Genomic DNA, 18,889 nt, shown 5'->3' on the forward strand with positions numbered 1-18,889 from the left:
TCTGCCTGAAAGAGTTAAATATAAGGTATGCAAGTGGCTGACTCAGTCCTGACTCAGACAGGAAGTGACTATAGTGTGACCCTCACTGATAAGAAATTTCCCCTTTTTTACCTCTTTTTTGCTCTCAGAAGCCATTTTCTGCTAGGAAACTGTTTTATAGTTGAAATTTCTTATCAGTGAGGGTCACACTGTAGTCACTTCCTGTCTGAGTCAGGACTGAGTCAGCCACTTGCATACCTTATATTTAACTCTTTTAGGCAGAGAAAGAAAAAAAGGAACACAGCGTAGTTATTTGTGTGCTAGGCACTGTACATGCACATGTCTATCTCATTATGTCACATTTCAGTTCGGGTATCCTTTAAGAGCTCTGCCTCTGACACAGGAGACCTGGGTTCGAATCTCGTCTTCTTCCTGTTCAGTAAGCCAGCACTTATTCAGCAGGAGGCCTTGTTCAACACTGCTACTGTCTATAGAGCACGTCCTAGTGACTGCAGCTTTGGCTCTTTGAGTCCGACAGGAGAAAAGCACAATATAAATCTTATTTATCTTGTCTTGTTGTTGTGCGTGGCTGGGGGGAGAAGACCTTGGATAAAGTTGTCCTTGATGACAAGGAACTGGAAGAGGGTACCTCTGCAATAATCCTTGTGAAAATGGGCTCTTTTATGCTGTTCTGCCTGCAGAAGGAAACCCTTATAAATGCTAAAGAACAAGGACCTGTACTGGGTGGCAATGCTACTAGACCCTCGCATAAAGTGGTGGAAATGTTACCAACATACCAAAAGTCAGAAAGGATAGAGCATTTGCAAAGCTGCCTGTGTCATATGATGTACAATGCTTTTAAGGGTGATGTCACAGGAAGTCAATTTAACAGGGGAAGAGGTGCCAGTAATCCTCCCAGAGCCACACCTGCAAGAACAGGGCGCTTTACCGATGTGTTGGTAACTTCGGACATGCAAAGTTTTCTAAGTCCAATGCATCACCAGAACCCTTCGGGATCAGCCCTCAGAGAATGCCTTAACTGACAGGTAGCAGACTACCTTGCATTAACTGTAGATATCGACACTCTTGGGAGCGATGAACCTCTGGACTACTGGGTGTGCAGACTTGACCTGTGGCCAGAGCTCTTACAATTTGTCATCGAACTTTTGGCTTTCCCTGCCTCAAGTGTTCTGTCAGAAAGGACCTTCAGTGCAGCAGAAGTGATTGTCACTGACAAGAGAAGTAACCTAGGTCCTAAATAAATGAGGCATGGATCTCGGAAAGTTACTGCACGCCAGAAGACTTGTAATTCGATACGACTCCCCACACAGCTGTCCTTCTCTGCCACCACCTTGTACAAACTAGCTTCCAAACCGTACTGTTTTTGAGCAAAATATTATACAGGTAAATTTTATACAGGTAAATATTATACAGGTGAATTTTTCAGACCTCTGCTACAGAGGCTGCAACAAAACATATTTTTTACACATGTACAGGATCTTCTAAAAAAAATTAGCATATTGTGATAAAGTTCATTATTTTCTGTAATGTACTGATAAACATTAGACTTTCATATATTTTAGATTCAAATACACACAACTGAAGTAGTTCAAGCCTTTTATTGTTTTAATATTGATGATTTTGGCATACAGCTCATGAAAACCCAAATTTCCTATCTCAAAAAATTAGCATATTTCATCCGACCAATAAAAGAAAAGTGTTTTTAAAACAAAAAAAGTCAACCTTTAAATAATTATGTACAGTTATGCACTCAATACTTGGTTGGGAATCCTTTTGCAGAAATGACTGCTTCAATGCGGCGTGGCATGGAGGCAATCAGCCTATGGCACTGCTCAGGTGTTATGGAGGCCCAGGATGCTTCGATAGCGGCCTTAAAGAGGAACTCCAGCCTAAACAAACATACTATCATTAAGTTACGTTAGTTATGTTAATTAAAATAGATAGGTAATATAATCTCTTACCCACACTGTTTTAAAAGAACAGGCAAATGTTTGATTTCATGAGGGCAGCCATCTTTTTGGTTGAAAGGAGGTGACAGGGAGCATGAGACACAGTTCCAACTGTCCTGTGTCCTGAGCACCTCTCCCAGTTGCTAGGCAACGTGAGCAACAACATAGGAAATCCCATCATGCTCTGCACAGCATCAGGGGAAAAAAGCCCGGACTTTTTTTCTTTGATGGGTGGAGCTTAGTTAAAAATGCAGCAAAAAATGATGCTTTGGTAAGAAAAACAAAGTTCTGATGCTGTGAAACTGTTAAAGAAACAACAAGCCTTTTCAGTTCTGCTGAGTAGATTTTTAGTCCGGAGGTTCACTTTAAGCTCATCTAGAGTGTTGGGTCTTGCGTCTCTCAACTTTCTCTTCACAATATCCTACAGTTTCTCTATGGGGTTCAGGTCAGGAGAGTTGGCAGGCCAATTGAGCACAGTAATACCATGGTCAGTAAACCATTTACCAGTGGTTTTGGCACTGTGAGCAGGTGCCAGGTCATGCTGAAAAATGAAATCGTCATCTTCATAAAGCTTTTCAGCAGATGGAAGCATGAAGTGCTCCAAAATCTCCTGATAGCTAGCTGCATTGACCCTGCCCTTGATAAAACACAGTGGACCAACACCAGCAGCTGACATGGCACCCCAGACCATCACTGACTTTGGGTACTTGTCACTGGACTTCAGGCATTTTGGCATTTCCCTCTCCCCAGTCTTCCTCCAGACTCTGGCACCTTGATTTCTGAATGACATGCAAAAGTTGCTTTCATCCGAAAAAAGTACTTTGGACCACTCCAGTGCTGCTTCTCTGTAGCCCAGGTCAGGTGCTTCTGCCACTGTTTCTGGTTCAAAAGTGGGTTCATGCTTCCATCTGCTGAAAAGCTTTAAGGAGATGAAGATTTCATTTTTCAGCACGACCTGGCACCTGCTCACAGTGCCAAAACCACTGGTAAATGGTTTACTGACCATAGTATTACTGTGCTCAATTGGCCTGCCAACTCTCCTGACCTGAACCCCATACAGAATCTGTGGGATAGTGTGAAGAGAAAGTTGAGAGACGCAAGACCCAACACTCTGGATGAGCTTAAGGCCGCTATCGAAGCATCCTGGGCCTCCATAACACCTGAGCAGGGCCACAGGCTGATTGCCTCCATGCCACGCTGCATCGAAGCAGTCATTTCTGCAAAAGGATTCCCAACCAAGTATTGAGTGCATAATTGAACATAATTATTTGAAGGTTGACTTTTTTGTTTTAAAAACACTTTTCTTTTATTGGTCGGATTAAATATGCAAATTTTTTGAGATAGGAAATTTGGGTTTTCATGAGCTGTATGCCAAAATCATCAATATTAAAACAATAAAAGGCTTGAACTACTTCAGTTATGTGTACTTAAATCTAAAATATATGAAAGTCTAAAGGTGGCCACACACCATACAATTTTTAAAATATCTGTTCAATGTAAGAATTGCAATCAATTTTTCTGACTGATTGTAACATTTCAAAAATATGACCAATGTACCACACACCTATGTTAAATGTTTCCCCAATTATGATAAAAATGATTGGGAACGCTGAGAAAATTACTAGGGTGTGTATATTAATAAATTGACAATGCAACACACACCATACAATCTTTAGTAGAAATTGAAGAGAAATATCTGGCATTCCGGATCGATTTAAATCGAAAAAAAACGGGAAATCCGATCTGATTTTTCAGTCGAATGAAAAAAAGCTTTCGATTTTTTCGAGAGATACGATCGTTTTTATCGAATTGCTGTAAAATCGGATCCTTTTATTGTATCATGTGTGGCCACCTTAATGTTTATCAGTACATTACAGAAAATAATGAACTTTATCACAATATGCTAAGTTTTTGAGAAGATCCTGTATATGCCAATTTTTTCTGGCCTCTGCTACTGTGGCTGCAACAAAAAACAATTTTGTACATGCCAAATTTTTAAGACTTCTGTTACAGGGCTGCAACAAATCATAATATTTCAAACATGCATATGCCAAATTTTTCTGGCCTCTGCTACAATGGATGCAACAAAAAAAATTGGGGACATATACATGCCCAATTTTTCTGGCCTCTGCTACAGCGGCTGCAACCTAAAACACATTTTTGGACAAGATTCTGGGTAAAATATGCCTTTTTTTGTGATAATTTTGCTATGGATCCCCCTCCAGCATGCCACTGGCCAGAAATAGTTCTTATAGGTGTTAGCATCGCCTGCCCATTGAAGTCGGTTCGTTTTTTTTTTTTTTTCCTGGAGCGTGCCCTGCAACATGTGATTGATCAGTGCGTAGATGAGAAGGAGCTGGAAGAGGAAGAGTTTTGGTTTGAATTACCAGAAGGAACCTTGTCACCCGCTGTACCTGCGGCAATGCAAAGAGAGGAATCTTAATTTTCAAGGTTTCTGCTACAGCGGCTGCAACAACAAAAAAATACATTTTCAAAAATGTATATGCCAAATTCTCCTGGCCTCTGCTATAGCGGCTGCAACAAAACATAATTTTTAAAAAATGTATATGCCAAATTCTTCTGGTCTCTGCCACAGTGGATGAAACAAAAAATAATTTTTCAAAAATGTATAAGCAAACTTCTTCTGGCCTCTGTTACAGTGGATACAACAAATAATTTTTCAAAAAATGTATATACCAAATTCTTCTGGCCTCTGCTACAGTGGCTGCAACAAAACATAATTTTTCACACATGCATAGGCCAGGGGCTGAAATTCCACGATCGCATGCACTCCCGCAAACATGCGCACAACCACAGCAACCGTCACCACTGCACAAATATTGCCGAGAGGACTAACATTTACATCTTGGAGGTGTCAACGAGAGAGAGAGAGAGTGATGTGTGTGTGTGTATACTATATGTGTGTGTCTGTATGTTTGCATGTGTGTGTACAGTGTATGTGTCTGTACTATATGTGTGTGTGTGTGTGTGTGTATACAGTGTGTGTATACATTGTGTGTGTACTGTATGTGCATGTGTAGTGTGTGTGTATACAGTGTGTGTGTGCACAGTGTATGCGTACGTGTTTGTGTGTTTACTGTATGTGCGTGTGTGTGTATAGTGTGTGTGTGTGTGTGTGTATACAGTGTGTGTGTGTGTGTGTGTGTGTGTGTGTATACAGTGTGTGTGTACAGTGTGTGTGTACAGTGTGTGTGTGTACAGTGTATGTGTACGTGTGTGTGTACTGTATATGCGTGCATGTGTGTATACAGTGTGTGTGTGTACAGTGTATGTGTACGTGTGTGTGTGTACAGTATATACGTGCGTGTGTGTATACAGTGTGTGTGTGTACAGTGTATGTGTGTATACAGTGTATGTGTACGTGTGTGTGTACTGTGTGTACGTGTGTGTGTGTAGTGTGTGTGTGTGTGTGTGTGTGTGTGTGTGTGTGTGTGTGTGTGTGTGTGTGTGTAAAGTATGTATGTATGTATGTATGTGTGTGTGTGTGTGTGTGTGTGCGCTAGGATACAATGCCTGCTCATCTAATAGCGTGGATGTATTCAATAAATATCGTAAGATCTGCAGCCATCATGATCTATGAGAGGGATGGGATACGATGCACAGCCGCGGGGAGTGCAAGGTCGGTATGCAATGTGATATGGTAGCACATTGATTGATGTATTGGCGTATGTGGAACTATGTATTTAACATGTATGCATTGTTCTCTGTGTAATGCAAAATGATTAGTGTGTGTGAGTTAGGTTAGTAGGATTCATTTATGTTTATGGATAGAATTAGCGTTATGTAAGTCTGAGTGGCAATGGTCAGTTTGGTTTTATGAGGATAATGTTTTATGCTTTATTGTAAAACGATCGCCAGGTTAAGCTGAAGCTGGACGGTTAAGTGGTAATGAGAAGACATGCAGTGCACTTCTGATGGCAGGGTGCATTGCTGGACTACGGGGAATGGCACTGTGTGTCATGCTGAAGGTGCCAAGCAACAGGGGGAGAGGATTTGTGAGTCTCGGCGAGGGGAGGGCTTTTAAAGTACTAAAGCAGAATCCCTAACAGCACATGCTCCCAAGCCCCTGATGAGTAACATGGCCGATGATACCAGTGAGGCGGAACCTAGGAATCAGTGTGGCGGATTCTGAGCATGGAATACGGCGGGGGGGGGGGGGGGGGGTGGGGAGGCGCACTTTGGAATCTCTGCCTCTCGTGCTGGGGAACCTTGTCCCGGCCCTGATTGCATCAAGGTTTGATCTCTTCAGTGTTGTCCCATGAAATTATATAATATAATAAAACAGATACTGTATATAATGAACAGAATATGTACAGCACGTGCATTCATTTCACTACTTACAATAGTCGATAGGCCTTTTTTCATAGTGCTTCACCACTGGAGACTCATGGCTGCTGCGGTTCAGCTTCACAGTGAATGGTTGTGTAAAGCGGTTGGATACATTTATCTTACAGCTAATGTAGTGATCGACAACCAGGTACGGAGGACATGGAGTAACACTCCTTTGTCTTGAACCATCTCTAAATAATACAAAAAATTAATTCAGCCAGGTCATTTTTATATTATAACTGGGATGTAAAACTTAAAATGTTATTCTTGTATTCTTAAAACTATCTCTATTGTGAAAAAATGTACAATTTAAAACACACACATGCACGCATGTACGTACATATGTATGTATGTTACGGCCAGAACCCAAAGTCTTGCCATTCCAGGTTCTGGCTCGCCAATACGGGAAATTGCTGGCTGATGTGGCCAATACACTACATACTGACTTTTTTTGCACTTTGGCTGGACAGAATGCAACACGACTATACTGTATGTGGCTGGCCAAGTCTCGAAGTGCCTTCCCTGCTGCCTCATACCGATGCCTTCTTTCCCCAGGATCTGATCAAGCTGCAGTGCTTACCTGAACAGCTTCAGGCTCTGTAGGATCAAGGGAAGGCTGCAGCCATGGCAGCTGTGAAGGAAACTCCATAGGTCCTATCAGAAAGGCAGCGTAGGGAGCTGGAGTTGGCAGCTGTGAACTTAGGTCCTGTGTGTGTGCAGAATAGAGGCAGATGGGAGCTATAGCCAGCAGCTGTGTGTGCAAACTGGAGGAAGTGGGGAGTGATAAAAGGGCAGCAGGGAGAGAATAAGGACTCTCTGGATAGGGTCTATAAAAAGATGCCAGACCCAACTAAAATAAGAAACTGCCATTCGATAATTGCTTTTGAAACCAAAGAAATCCCTCAGAATACCCCATGAGGAGATAGAGTAGTCCCAAATCTTTCAGAGCTGTAAGTTCTTTACTACATACTGTAAGTGACAACATCCTAGAAAAAACAGTAATTTATGGTGCATTTTACCCTCTACATATGAAATGTACATTTTGTACATATTCATACACATGTATTTTAAATAAATTTTTTTGTGATAGGGGTCCATTGAATATCTCTCATTAGATTGCTTTTTCTATAGTTTTGCCAAACTTTACAATAGAATCGGGCACTGGAACAGCTGGGACTTGGACAAATTAATTTCCCACCTTTTCTAACTACACAGAAATAACCAAAAACCATAAGCATTGCTAGGATCCCAAAAGATCCAGGACATCACTGGGCACTAATTGTGTGTCAGTTGTGTGAGCACTGTAACAAAAGGTTGTCATGGTGAAGAGAGTTTGATGGCATGACTTAATAATGTATGTGAAACTAGCAAGGAGAGGTATAGCTAGAAATTAGACATGGCCCGAATGGTTCGCCCTGCGAACTTATTCGTGCGAACTTCGGTGGTTCACGTTCGCGGTGAACCGCGATCTATAGGTGAGTACGACCCACCCCCTATACTACATCATTAGGGTCAACTTTGACTCTTTACATCACAGTCAGCAGGCATAGGTTAGCACAGGCGTGTAGCTAGGGGGGGTCGGGGTAGGACTAGTGCCCCCGGGCGCCGGGTAGCCAAGGGCGCCCAGCTGAGCTGCAGTTTTTTTTGGGGGGGGGAGGGGAGCAGCGCAGAGAAGAGGGAGAGCCGTGAGCAGCAGTAGATTAGGGGGCCATCTCCCCCCCTTCCCTGGGGCCATCTCCCCCCCTTCCCTCACCTTAGGGTGCTCTCCCTCCCTCGCTGTCCCCTCCATTAATGTTCGGGTGTCTGGCGCAGCGGGCGGAACTCACCTCCATCTCTCTCCAGCGCCGGAAGTTCGGGTGCCGCAGCTGCTGCTCTGGTCTGGACCAGACTAGAGTAGCGGCAAATCCATCCGGCGCTGCGACGAGACGGAGGTAAGTTCCGCCTGCTGCAACAGACACCCGGACATTAATGGAGGGGACAGCGAGGGAGGGAGAGCACCCTAAGGTGAGGGAAGGGGGGGGGGGGGGAGATGGCCCCCTTCCCTACCGCTGCTCACAGCTCTCTGCGCTGCTCCCCTCCTACTGGGGAGGGGGACACCTGGCTACCTACTCTGGGGGCATATACACCTGCCTACATATACTGGGCACATATACCCCTGCCTACATATACTGGGACATATACCCCTGCCTACATATACTGGGCACATATACCCCTGGCTACATATACTGGGCACATATCCCCCTGGCTACATATACTGGGCACATATACCCCTAACTACATATACTGGGCACATATCCCCCTGGCTACATATACTGGGCACGTATACCCCTGACCACATATACTGGGCACATATACCCCTAACTACATATACTGGGCACATATACCCCTGGCTACATATACCCCTGGCTACATATACTGGGCACATATAACCGCGGCTACATATACTGGGCACATATACCCCCGACTACATATACTGGGGACATATACCCCCCACTACATATACTGGGCACATATACACCTGGCTACATATACTGGGCACATATACCTCTGACTATATATAATGGGGACATATACCCCTGACTACATATACTGGGGACATATACCCCTGGCTATATATACTGAGAACATATACACCTGCCTACATATACTGGGTATATATACCCCTGCCTACATATACTGGGCACATATACCCCTGTCTACATATACTGGGCACATATACCCCTGTCTACATATACTGGGCACATATACCCCTGGCTACATATACTGGGCACATATACCCCTGGCTACATATACTGGGCACATATACCCCTGGCTACATATACTGGGCACATATACCCCTGGCTACATATACTGGGCACATATACCTCTGGCTACATATACTGGGGACACATACCCCTGCCTACATATACTGGGCACATATACCCCTGGCTACCTGTTCTGTGGACATCTCTACTCCTGGCTACCTGTTCTGGGGACATCTATACCGTTGGCCACCTATTCTGGGGACATCTATACCGCTGGCCACCTATTCTGGGGACATCTATACTGCTGGCCACCTATTCTGGGGACACCTATAGACCTGGGGCTACCTATTTTTGGGGAACCACTGCTGTCAGATTGAGTGAATTTTGGGGAACTGAGGCCAGGTGAGAGGTGTCTACCATATTAAGGGGGCATTCTGCCTATTTATGTGAAATGCTGTCTATTTATGTGCCTCATGACTGCTGAATTTGTCTTGTTGGGGGCCTCATGGTTACTGAATTTGTCTTGTTGGGGGCCTCATGATTTGTTGGAGGCCTCAAGATCGCTGAATTTGTCTTGTTGGGGGCCTCATGATTGCTAAATTTGTCTTGTTGGGGGCCTCATGATTGCTGAGTTGGTCATGTTGGGGGCCTCATGTTTGCTCATGATTGCTGAATTTGTCTTGATGGGGGGGGGGGCTCATGATTGCTGAATTTGTCTTGGAACATGCTGGAAGGTACAAACTGAGGGAGGGAGGATGGGTGAGCATGAGCCTGCTAACCTCATGTACATTTGGCTCCACCCATAACCACGCCCACATTTATTTGACCCACCCCCCTTTTTGGCGCGGCACGGCCTTCACCTTAGGGGCGCTTTAATAGTCTTTCTCCCCGGGCGCTGAAAACCCTAGCTACGCCTCTGAGGCAGCATCAGCCTTTTCACTCACTTGTGTGGCTGCAGTAATTAGAGAAGGGGAGAACCTTGCTGCTGACATAGGGAAAGCTTAGTTAGGCTCTTGTGTTAAGCTTGTTAGGTTGCTCTTTCTTGCTCATCGTATTGCTAAAAAGCAATCCCCATCCTCAACAGCTCTTTTGAGAACTAATGTTGTTCTTGTGATCTATTTTGTGTGTGTCCCACAGACACTTGTGTTGCATATACTGCCCTGTCAGTCAGTCACAGCTGCTGGTGGGACCTTGGCCCCTTGGTAATTCCTGCTGTGCCACTGTCAGGCCCAGCACATTCAGTGACTACCTGGGTGTGTGACAGCTGCACATTTGTGATACCAATCACTGCATACCCAACTGCGTTTAGTGCACCTACCCACCTACGTGAGCGCATGCAGTGTCACTGCACCTGTTGACGGTACCTGTGTGTGTGACAACTGCACATTTGTAATACCAATCACTGCATACCCACCTGTTCAGTGCATCTACCTACCTACGTGACCGAAAGCAGTGTTATATACGCAGTGTCACTGCACCTGTTGACGGTACCTGTGTGTGTGAAAGCTGCACTTTTGTAATACCAATCACTGCATACCCACCTGTTCAGTGCACCTACCTACTTACATGACCACAAGCAGTGTTATATACCAGTCACTGCACCTGTTGATGGTACCTGTGTGTGTGACAGCTGCACTTTTGTAATACCAATCACTGCATACCCACCTGTTCAGTGCACCTACCTACTTACATGACCACAAGCAGTGGTATATACGCAGTGTCACTGCACCTGTTCACAGTACCTGTGTGTGTGAATGTTGCACATTTGTAATACCAATCACTACATACTCACCTGTTCAGTGCACCTACCTACCTACCTACCTACGTGACCACAAGCAGTGTTATATACCAGTCACTGCACCTGTTCACGGTACCTGTGTGTGTGACAGCTGCAAATTTGTAATACTAGTCATCGCATAATTGTTCACAATATACCAGTCCATGCATACCTGTTAACTGCACCTGTGTGATAGCTGCACATTGTATTGTAATACCAGTCACTGCATACCTTTCACTGCACCTGTGTGACTGCACATTGTATTAGTCAAGTCAGTGCATACTTTTCACTTCACCCCCCCCCCCCCCCCCCCCTATATGGACAAAACAACAGGCAGAGCCAGAGGCAGGGCACCCGGCAGGTCTGCTCGAGGTCGTGCTGACGTGATTTTGTGCGGCCCTAGCCCAAAGTATAGTGCTCAGAAGAAGGCACGTCCCATCAACTCCCAAGATTGTCAGGACGTAGTTGACTAACACAGAACACCTCATCTTCCGCAACCACTAGCGCTCCTACAAGCACCACATCCGCTGCATATGACACTTCGTAGGAGTTATTTGGTGGGGAATTAACTGATTCACAGACATTATTGTTACAACAAGATGAATGCACTAAGCAAGTTACACCACCGCATATGCCTGAGTTAGGCGACACTATGGACATAACGTGTGAGGAGGAGGATGATGAAGTACCTGCTGTTGGTGCAGTTTATGAGATGTCTGAGGCAAGCAAAGCTGGGGAGGATGATTATGATGATTATGATGATACGGATGCCACGTGGGATCCTAAGAGACAAGATGACCAAGGGGACAGTTCAGAGGGGGAGTCAAAGAGGAGTAGGAGGAGACGAGTTGCTGAAAGAAGCAGGGGGAGCTCGTCTTCAGAAACAGCTGGTGGCAGTGTCGGGCGCCATGTATCGCCACCTATTGACAGCCAGCCAACATGCCCTTCAACATCAGCTGCTGAGGCCACCATAGTGCCCACACCCCAGGGGGGCTCAGCGGTTTGGAAATGTTTGTGTGTCTGCCTTAGATCAGAGCAATGTCATCTGTTCTCTCTGATGCCAAAAATTGAGCCATGGAAAGGCCAACAGCCGCGTAGGGACAACTGCCTTACAAAAGCACATGGAGAAAAGGCACAAACTGCAATGGGAAGAGTACCAGAGGAAAAGCAGCACACAAAAGAAAAGCCACCCTCCTTTTCCTCTTCCTCCTTCAGGTGCATCATCTTCAGCCGCTTTCTCCCTTGCACCTTCACAATCACAGCCACCCTCCTCCACTCCACTTCTCACCTTGAGTGGTTCCTGCCCCTCTGCACACAGCAGCAGCCAGGTGTCCGTGAGGGAAATCTTTGAGCGGAAGAAGCCAATTTCTGCCAGTAGCCCCATTGCCCGGCGTCTGACAGCTGGCGTGGCGGAACTGTTCGCTCGCCAGCTGTTATCATACCAGCTGGTGGACTCTGAAGACTTCCGAAAATTTGTGGCCATTGGGACACCACAGTGGAAGATACCAGGCCGCAATTATTTCTCCAAAAAGGCGATACCCAAACTATACCATGAAGTTGAAAGGCAAGTGGTGTCATCTCTGGCACACAGCGTTGGGTCGGGGGTCCATCTGACCACGGATGCCTGGTGTGCCAAGCACGGTCAGGGCAGGTACATTACTTACATAGCCCATTGGGTCAACCTGGTGACTGATGGCAAGCAGGGAGTACGTGGCTGTGCAGCGGACCAAGTTTTGACACCTCCACGGCTTGCAGGCAGGCCTGCTGCCATCTCTGCTTCTCCTCCTACTCCTCCTGCTACATCTTCTTCGCTGTCGTCGTCGTCCTCCTCCTCCTCCTTGGCTGAGTGTCAGTGCTACTCTACTGGTGCTGCGATCTCCTCTCCAGCTACACAGCCCCAGCTCCCCAGGGCCTATGCTGCATGCCAGGTAAGACGGTGTCACGCCATTCTAGACATGTCTTGCCTCAAAGCGGAGAGTCACACAGGAGCAGCTCTCCTGGCTGCTCTTAACAAACAGGTGGATCAGTGGCTGACCCCGCACCAACTGGAGATCGGCAACGTGGTGTGTGACAACGGCAGCAATCTCATTTCGGCTTTGAATTTGGGAAAGTTGACACATGTACCTTGCATGGCACGTGCTGAATCTAATAATTCAGAGATTTGTGTCTAAGTACCCAGGCTTACAGGACGTCCTGAAGCAGTCCAGGAAGGTGTGTGGGCATTTCAGGCGGTCTTACACGACCATGGCACGCTTTGCCAATATTCAGCGGAGAAACAAATTGCCAGTGAGACACTTGATTAGCGTTAGCCCGACTCACTGGAATTCGACCCTCCTGATGTTCAACCGCCTGCTACAACAGGAGAAAGCCGTCAAACAGTATCTCTACAACTACAGTCAAAGGACACGCTCTGGGGCGATGGGGATGTTTTGGCCGAAAAACTGGACACTCATGCGAAATGCCTGCAGGCTCATGCAGCCGTTTGAGGAGGTGACAAACCTGGTGAGTCGCAGTGAAGGTGCCATCAGTGACTTGATCCCATATGCTTTCTTCCTGGAGTGTGCCATGCGTAGAGTGGTGGATCAAGTTGTGGAGGAGTGTGAACAGGAACAGGAGGAGGAGTTGTGGGATCAATTCTCAGCAGAAGCAGATGATTCCTCAACACCTGCGGCAGCACAGAGGGGGGACGAGGAGGAGGAAGAGTCGTGTGGGGAAGAGGAGTCAGATGATGAGGAAGGTGATTTTCTTTTTTTGGAGGAGGAGGCGGTGGAAGAACAACCGCAGCGGGTGTTGCAGGGGGCTTGTGCTGCTCAACTTCCCCGTAATATTGTTCGTGGCTGGGTGAGGAGAACTTAGCTGACATCACTGAGGAAGAGCAAGAGGAGATGGATAGTACGTCTGCATCCAACTTTGTGCAGATTGTGTCTTTCATGCTGTCCAGCCTGTTGAGGGACCCCCGTATAAAAAAACTCAAGGGGAATGAGCTGTACTGGGTGGCCACGCTACTAGACCCTCGGTATAGGCACAAAGTGGCGGAGATGTTTCCAAATCACCAGAAGGCAGAAAGGATGCAGCACTTGCAGAACAAGCTGGCAATGATGCTTTACAGTGCGTTTAAGGGTGATGTCACAGCACAACAGAATGAAGGTGCGACTGCCAGTAATCCTCCTCCTCCTATGCCCACGCAGGCAAGGACGGGACACTCTAGCGATCTCGTGGTGATGTCGGACATGTGGACATTCTTTAGTCCAACGTCTCACCTTAGCCCTTCCGGATTCACCCTCCACCAACGCCTTGACCGGCAGGTAGCCGACTACCTGGCCTTAAGTGTGGATGCAGACACTGTGAGGGTGCGTTACACAGTGTGCGGTGCATTACACAGTGAGTTTGGTGTGTCAGTGTGAAGCAGTACACTAATTACACTGCCTGATTGATGTATACACATGCAAGATGTTTTAAAGCACTTTAGGCCTCCAATTTAGCATGCAATGTGATTTCTGCCCTTAAAACGCTGCTGTGTGCCAAATCCAGATTTTTCCCCGGGACTTTTGGCGTCTATCCCACTCCCCCATGCAAAAACTCAGATGTTAGACCCCTTGAAACATCTTTTCCGTCACTTTTGTGGCCAGCATAAATGTTTCTAATTTTCAAAGTTCGCCTCACCATTGAAGTCTAGTGCGGTTCGCGGAAGTTCGCACAAACTGAACTTTTTGCGGAGGTTTGCGTTCAAAGTTCGCAAACCGAAAATCGGAGGTTCGAGCCATCTCTACTAGAAATCAGTGTCAAACCTCTCTCCGAAACCAAAGTTTGGGCAATACTCTCACTCCTTACAGAAAAAATTGGAACCCAACTACCACATAAGCAACTATATGAGATCTAACGAAAACAATGTATTTAGTGTACAGTTATTCACAATAACCATTTCCAGAACCTTAGATCATGATTAACCAGGCATATTCCTCACATAATTAGGCAGTATATCCTACCGAACAGTGTAATTAGGCATCATGTTACCCCAAACAACTTTATTAAGCCACATCCTACATAATAAAGTGCCTGGTTTCTGCATCCAGGCATGTGTGTGCTTCTGCACTGCGCAGGGCCAGATGGCTTGTATGCACGCAAGGGGGCGTCAGGTGTGAGTGCGAGAGAGTGCGCCATTACAGCACCTGGGCTAAAAAGACTAGTGTCTCCATATACAACTTACTGTAATATGGCAGTATGTTATCAAATTATAATTAGTCAGTGTTCCCCCAAAATATTATCAGTCAGCATGCCCCCCAAAAATACGTAGGCAGTGTGTCTATCAAAACATAAGTAGGCAGTGTGCCGTGAAAACCTACAGTGCTGCCCATAATTATTCATACCCCTGGCAAATTTTGACTTAAGGTTACTTTTATATAACCAGCAAGTCATTTTTTTTTATGGGAAATGACATAGGGGTCTCCCAAAAAATAATAAGAAGATGTACAAGGGGCATTATTGTGGGGACAAAAAAATATTTCTCAGCTTTCTTTTTTTTACATTTGAGCAAAAAGTGTCCAGTCCACAATTATTCATACCCTTCACAAATTGTCACAGTTTGTAGAAAAAATCCAAAGTTCTATACCATTCCAAATTGTCCAAGCTGTTCTAAAGCATCCTAATTACCCTGATTAATTGGGAACAGCTGTTTTATTCAACTCAACAGGTGAAAAACAGCAGCTCTCTGCAGATGGTTTGTGGACAGTCATGGCTAAGACAAAGGAGCTCAGCGAGGACCTGTGGCTGCGCATTGTGGCTGCTCACAAGTCAGGAAAGGGCTACAAGGCCATTTCTAAATGTTTTAACGTTCCAGTGGCCACAGTGCAAAGTATTATTAAAAATACTAAATGTTCCGCACTGTAGAAAATCTCAGAGGATGTGGTCAGAAGCCAAAAGTGACATCTGGGCTGGCCAGTAGGATAGTGAGAATGATGAAAAAGAATCCAAGGATCTCCACCAAGGCCACCCTAGTGAATCTGGGCTCTGCTGGTGGCAATGTCTCAATGCAGACAATCCAACGAACATGCACATTGCTGGGTTCAACAGATGCAGACCAAGGAGGAAGCCTCTTCTCCAGATAAGGCACACAAAAGCTTGCGTGGCCTTTGCAAATGCTCACCTGGACAAAGAAGCCTACTTATGGTCAGATAAAACAAAAATTGAATTGTTTGGTCACAATGATGTTTCCTCCATTTGGCGTAAAAAAAGAAGCCTTCAACCCACAGTACACCATCCCCACTGTCAAACATAATGGTGGTGGGAACCTAATGCTTTGGGGGTGTTTTTCAGCCAATAGACCAGGGAACCTAATCACAGTAAATGACACCATGAAAAATGAGCAATACATGAGTATTCTTAATGACTCAGGCAGTCTGCAGAGAAACTTGGCCTTGGGCATCAGTGGACATTTCAGCATGATAATGACCCAAAACCCACAGCAAAAGTGGTGAAGAAATTGTTAGCAAACATCAACATTAAAGTTTTGGAGTGGCCCAACCAGAGTCCTGACTAGAATCCAATTGAGAAGAGAATGTGTGGAGGGAGCTAAAGATCAGGGTGATGGCAACCTGAAAGATTTGGAGCTCATTGCTAAAGATTAATGGGCAAAAATACCTGTGGAGACATGCAAAAGCTGGTTTGCAATTATAGGAACCGTTTGATTGCTGTAATAGCCTATAAAGGCTTTTCTATTGATTATTGGGAAGGGTATGAATAATTTTGGACTGCACACTTTTTTCTCAAATATAAATAAAAGTTGATAAATGCTTTTATTTCCAAAATAATAACTCTTGTACATCGTCATATTATCTTTTGGGAGCCACCTATGTCATTTCCCGTCAAAAAATTACTTGCTGGTTGAATAAAAGGACCACAGGCTTCTCCCCCCCGAAACCCCCCCTCCCCCAAAGAACAGGCTATTTTTGTAAAATGGGCTACTGCGGCTTTAAGGCCAAGCTGCAGGGCCGCACAACACAGCACACAAGCACACAAGTGATTTCCTGCCCCCCTTTTCTCGAGCTCTCTGTTGGTGGGGTCTGATTCCCCCCATGCATTGTGCTACCTCTTTCATGCCACGAATGCTGTATGTATGGTATAGTAACTGCTTTTAAGAAGTTTTTTCAATAAATGGTGATGTTTTATTTGGATGTGCCCGGCCTGCTGCTCTCTACCATTGATATTGTGATGAAGTGTTGTTTCTGGGCTTAGCAGCACTCCAAGAAGCCTAATAGTTGGGTCCTGTTCACCTCCACTACATTACTACTTTTTTTATTATTTATCTACCCGTCCCTCCCTCCCTCCTTCCCTTCCAAAGCCAGCCAATCAGTGTGATCGGCTGTCATAGGCTTCAGCCTATGGCAGCCGATCACCGCCGAGAAATAGGAGGGGACAACTGTTTCACACAGCTGTCCCCAGTACAGCGCTGCTGTAGATCGCAGCTCTGTACACGGTAATTAGACCGCGGTTTCGCCATCTAACAGTCTCCGAGCGGCGATCGCTGCGGCAGCCTGCACGCAATCTCCTGCAAACTGAAGTCCCAGGACTTCATGCCGATCGGCGTTAGGCAGTCCTGGGGCTGCCACCACGTCCACGCCCATTGGTGTGACGCGGTCGGCAAGCAGTTAAAGCGTAATGAAACCATGCATTTCTTCTTTGCTCTAAAATTTTATTTACAGCATATTATATAGTACCACCATTTTTTTTTCACTAGTTAAACACAGAAGTTACAAGCTCAGTGCAGAGAAAGCTGGATGCATCCGAACTGGAGATAATGTTATCTTGTGTTTACTTAATTGTATCAAGTGAGGAATGTGACACATTCTCTGACTATGCAGACTCTCCTGAACACAGACAGACACTCCGAAAGCATTTCTGCCTTCAATACAAGATGAATAAAACAAGTTATATATAAAATAAAGGCAGTTTTCAAAGTAAATAAACTGAACTTTGGGAACTTACAATTTCTAAATGAATAATAATACTTGTGCACAAAAGCAAATATAATTGTATGGGTTATAAAAAGTAGGAAAACATTTTTATTGAATATTTTGTCAGAGTTTAAAACCGCTTTAAAGTGGATCCAAGTTAAGCTTTTACTCATTGAATTGTGTTCCTTTCATATAGTTTATAGGGCATTCCTCAAGCAAAATTCTTTTTTTGTTGTTGTTTTAATACTCTACTTCACTATAAACTAAACGAGCCTTGCCCACAGCTTCTCCAGAGAGCCTTGGCACTGTAGCAAGGGCTTATGGGAACTTAGTCTGGGCAGGAGGAGGAGGAGGTTACTAGCCAGAGATTTCAGAGGCAGAGGGGAGGAGGGAGGGGGAAAGGGAGTGAGTATGTCACAGGCTAAGGGCTGGAGATTCTATCAGATTTCCTGTGTGTAATGTGACAAACAGAACATGGCCGCTCTCATTGTATCACAGGAATAAATAATCATAAACTGTTGAAGCTGTGTGCAGCTAGATTTGCTGTGTAAACTATCTAAACTTTAGATAAGATATATAGACAAGTTACTTGTGAGGCCTGGTGCACACCAAAACCCACTAGCTGATCCGCAAAATGCTAGCAGATTTTGAAACGCTTTTTCTTATTTTTCTGTAGCGTCTCCCCTAGCATTTTGCCATTTTGGGAAGCGTTTTTGGTGTAGTAGATTTCATATATTGTTACAGTAAAGCTGTTACTGAACAGCTTCTGTAACAAAAACACCTGCAAAACCGCTCTGAACTGCCATTTTTCAGAGCGGTTTGCGTTTTTCCTATACTTTACATTGGAGGCAGAAACGCCTCCACAATCCAAAAAATGCCTCACCCCGGGAGTATGCGTTTCAGCAAAACGCCTCCCGCTCTGGTGTGAACCACCCCATTGAGATACATTGACCAAGCGTATCCGCAGCCGCAAGCGGCTGCAAAAACGCCAAAAAACCCGCTCGGTGTGCACCAGCCCTCAGAGTTAGTTTTTCATCCCGGATCCGCCTTAAGTAAAAATTTGCCAGGGGTATGAATAATTATGGTCAGCACTGTATATGTGTGTGTGTGGTGTGTGTG

The 18,889-nt window shown here is 45.3% G+C and overlaps 1 protein-coding gene across 4 annotated transcripts in view; it reads right to left on the reverse strand.

The window, feature by feature from the left end:
- Positions 1-18,889, reverse strand: part of IL2RG (interleukin 2 receptor subunit gamma) — a 92,002-nt gene that overhangs the window by 43,139 nt on the left and 29,974 nt on the right. For all 4 annotated transcript variants that reach the window (XM_068247611.1, XM_068247614.1, XM_068247612.1 and 1 more), the window contains exon 3: positions 6,312-6,490. In XM_068247611.1, coding sequence (XP_068103712.1) covers positions 6,312-6,490 — 179 coding nt within the window. The remainder of the gene's footprint in view (positions 1-6,311; positions 6,491-18,889) is intronic.

The sequence above is a fragment of the Hyperolius riggenbachi genome, chromosome 8 (assembly GCF_040937935.1).
Source record: "Hyperolius riggenbachi isolate aHypRig1 chromosome 8, aHypRig1.pri, whole genome shotgun sequence".
Lineage (NCBI taxonomy): Eukaryota > Metazoa > Chordata > Amphibia > Anura > Hyperoliidae > Hyperolius > Hyperolius riggenbachi.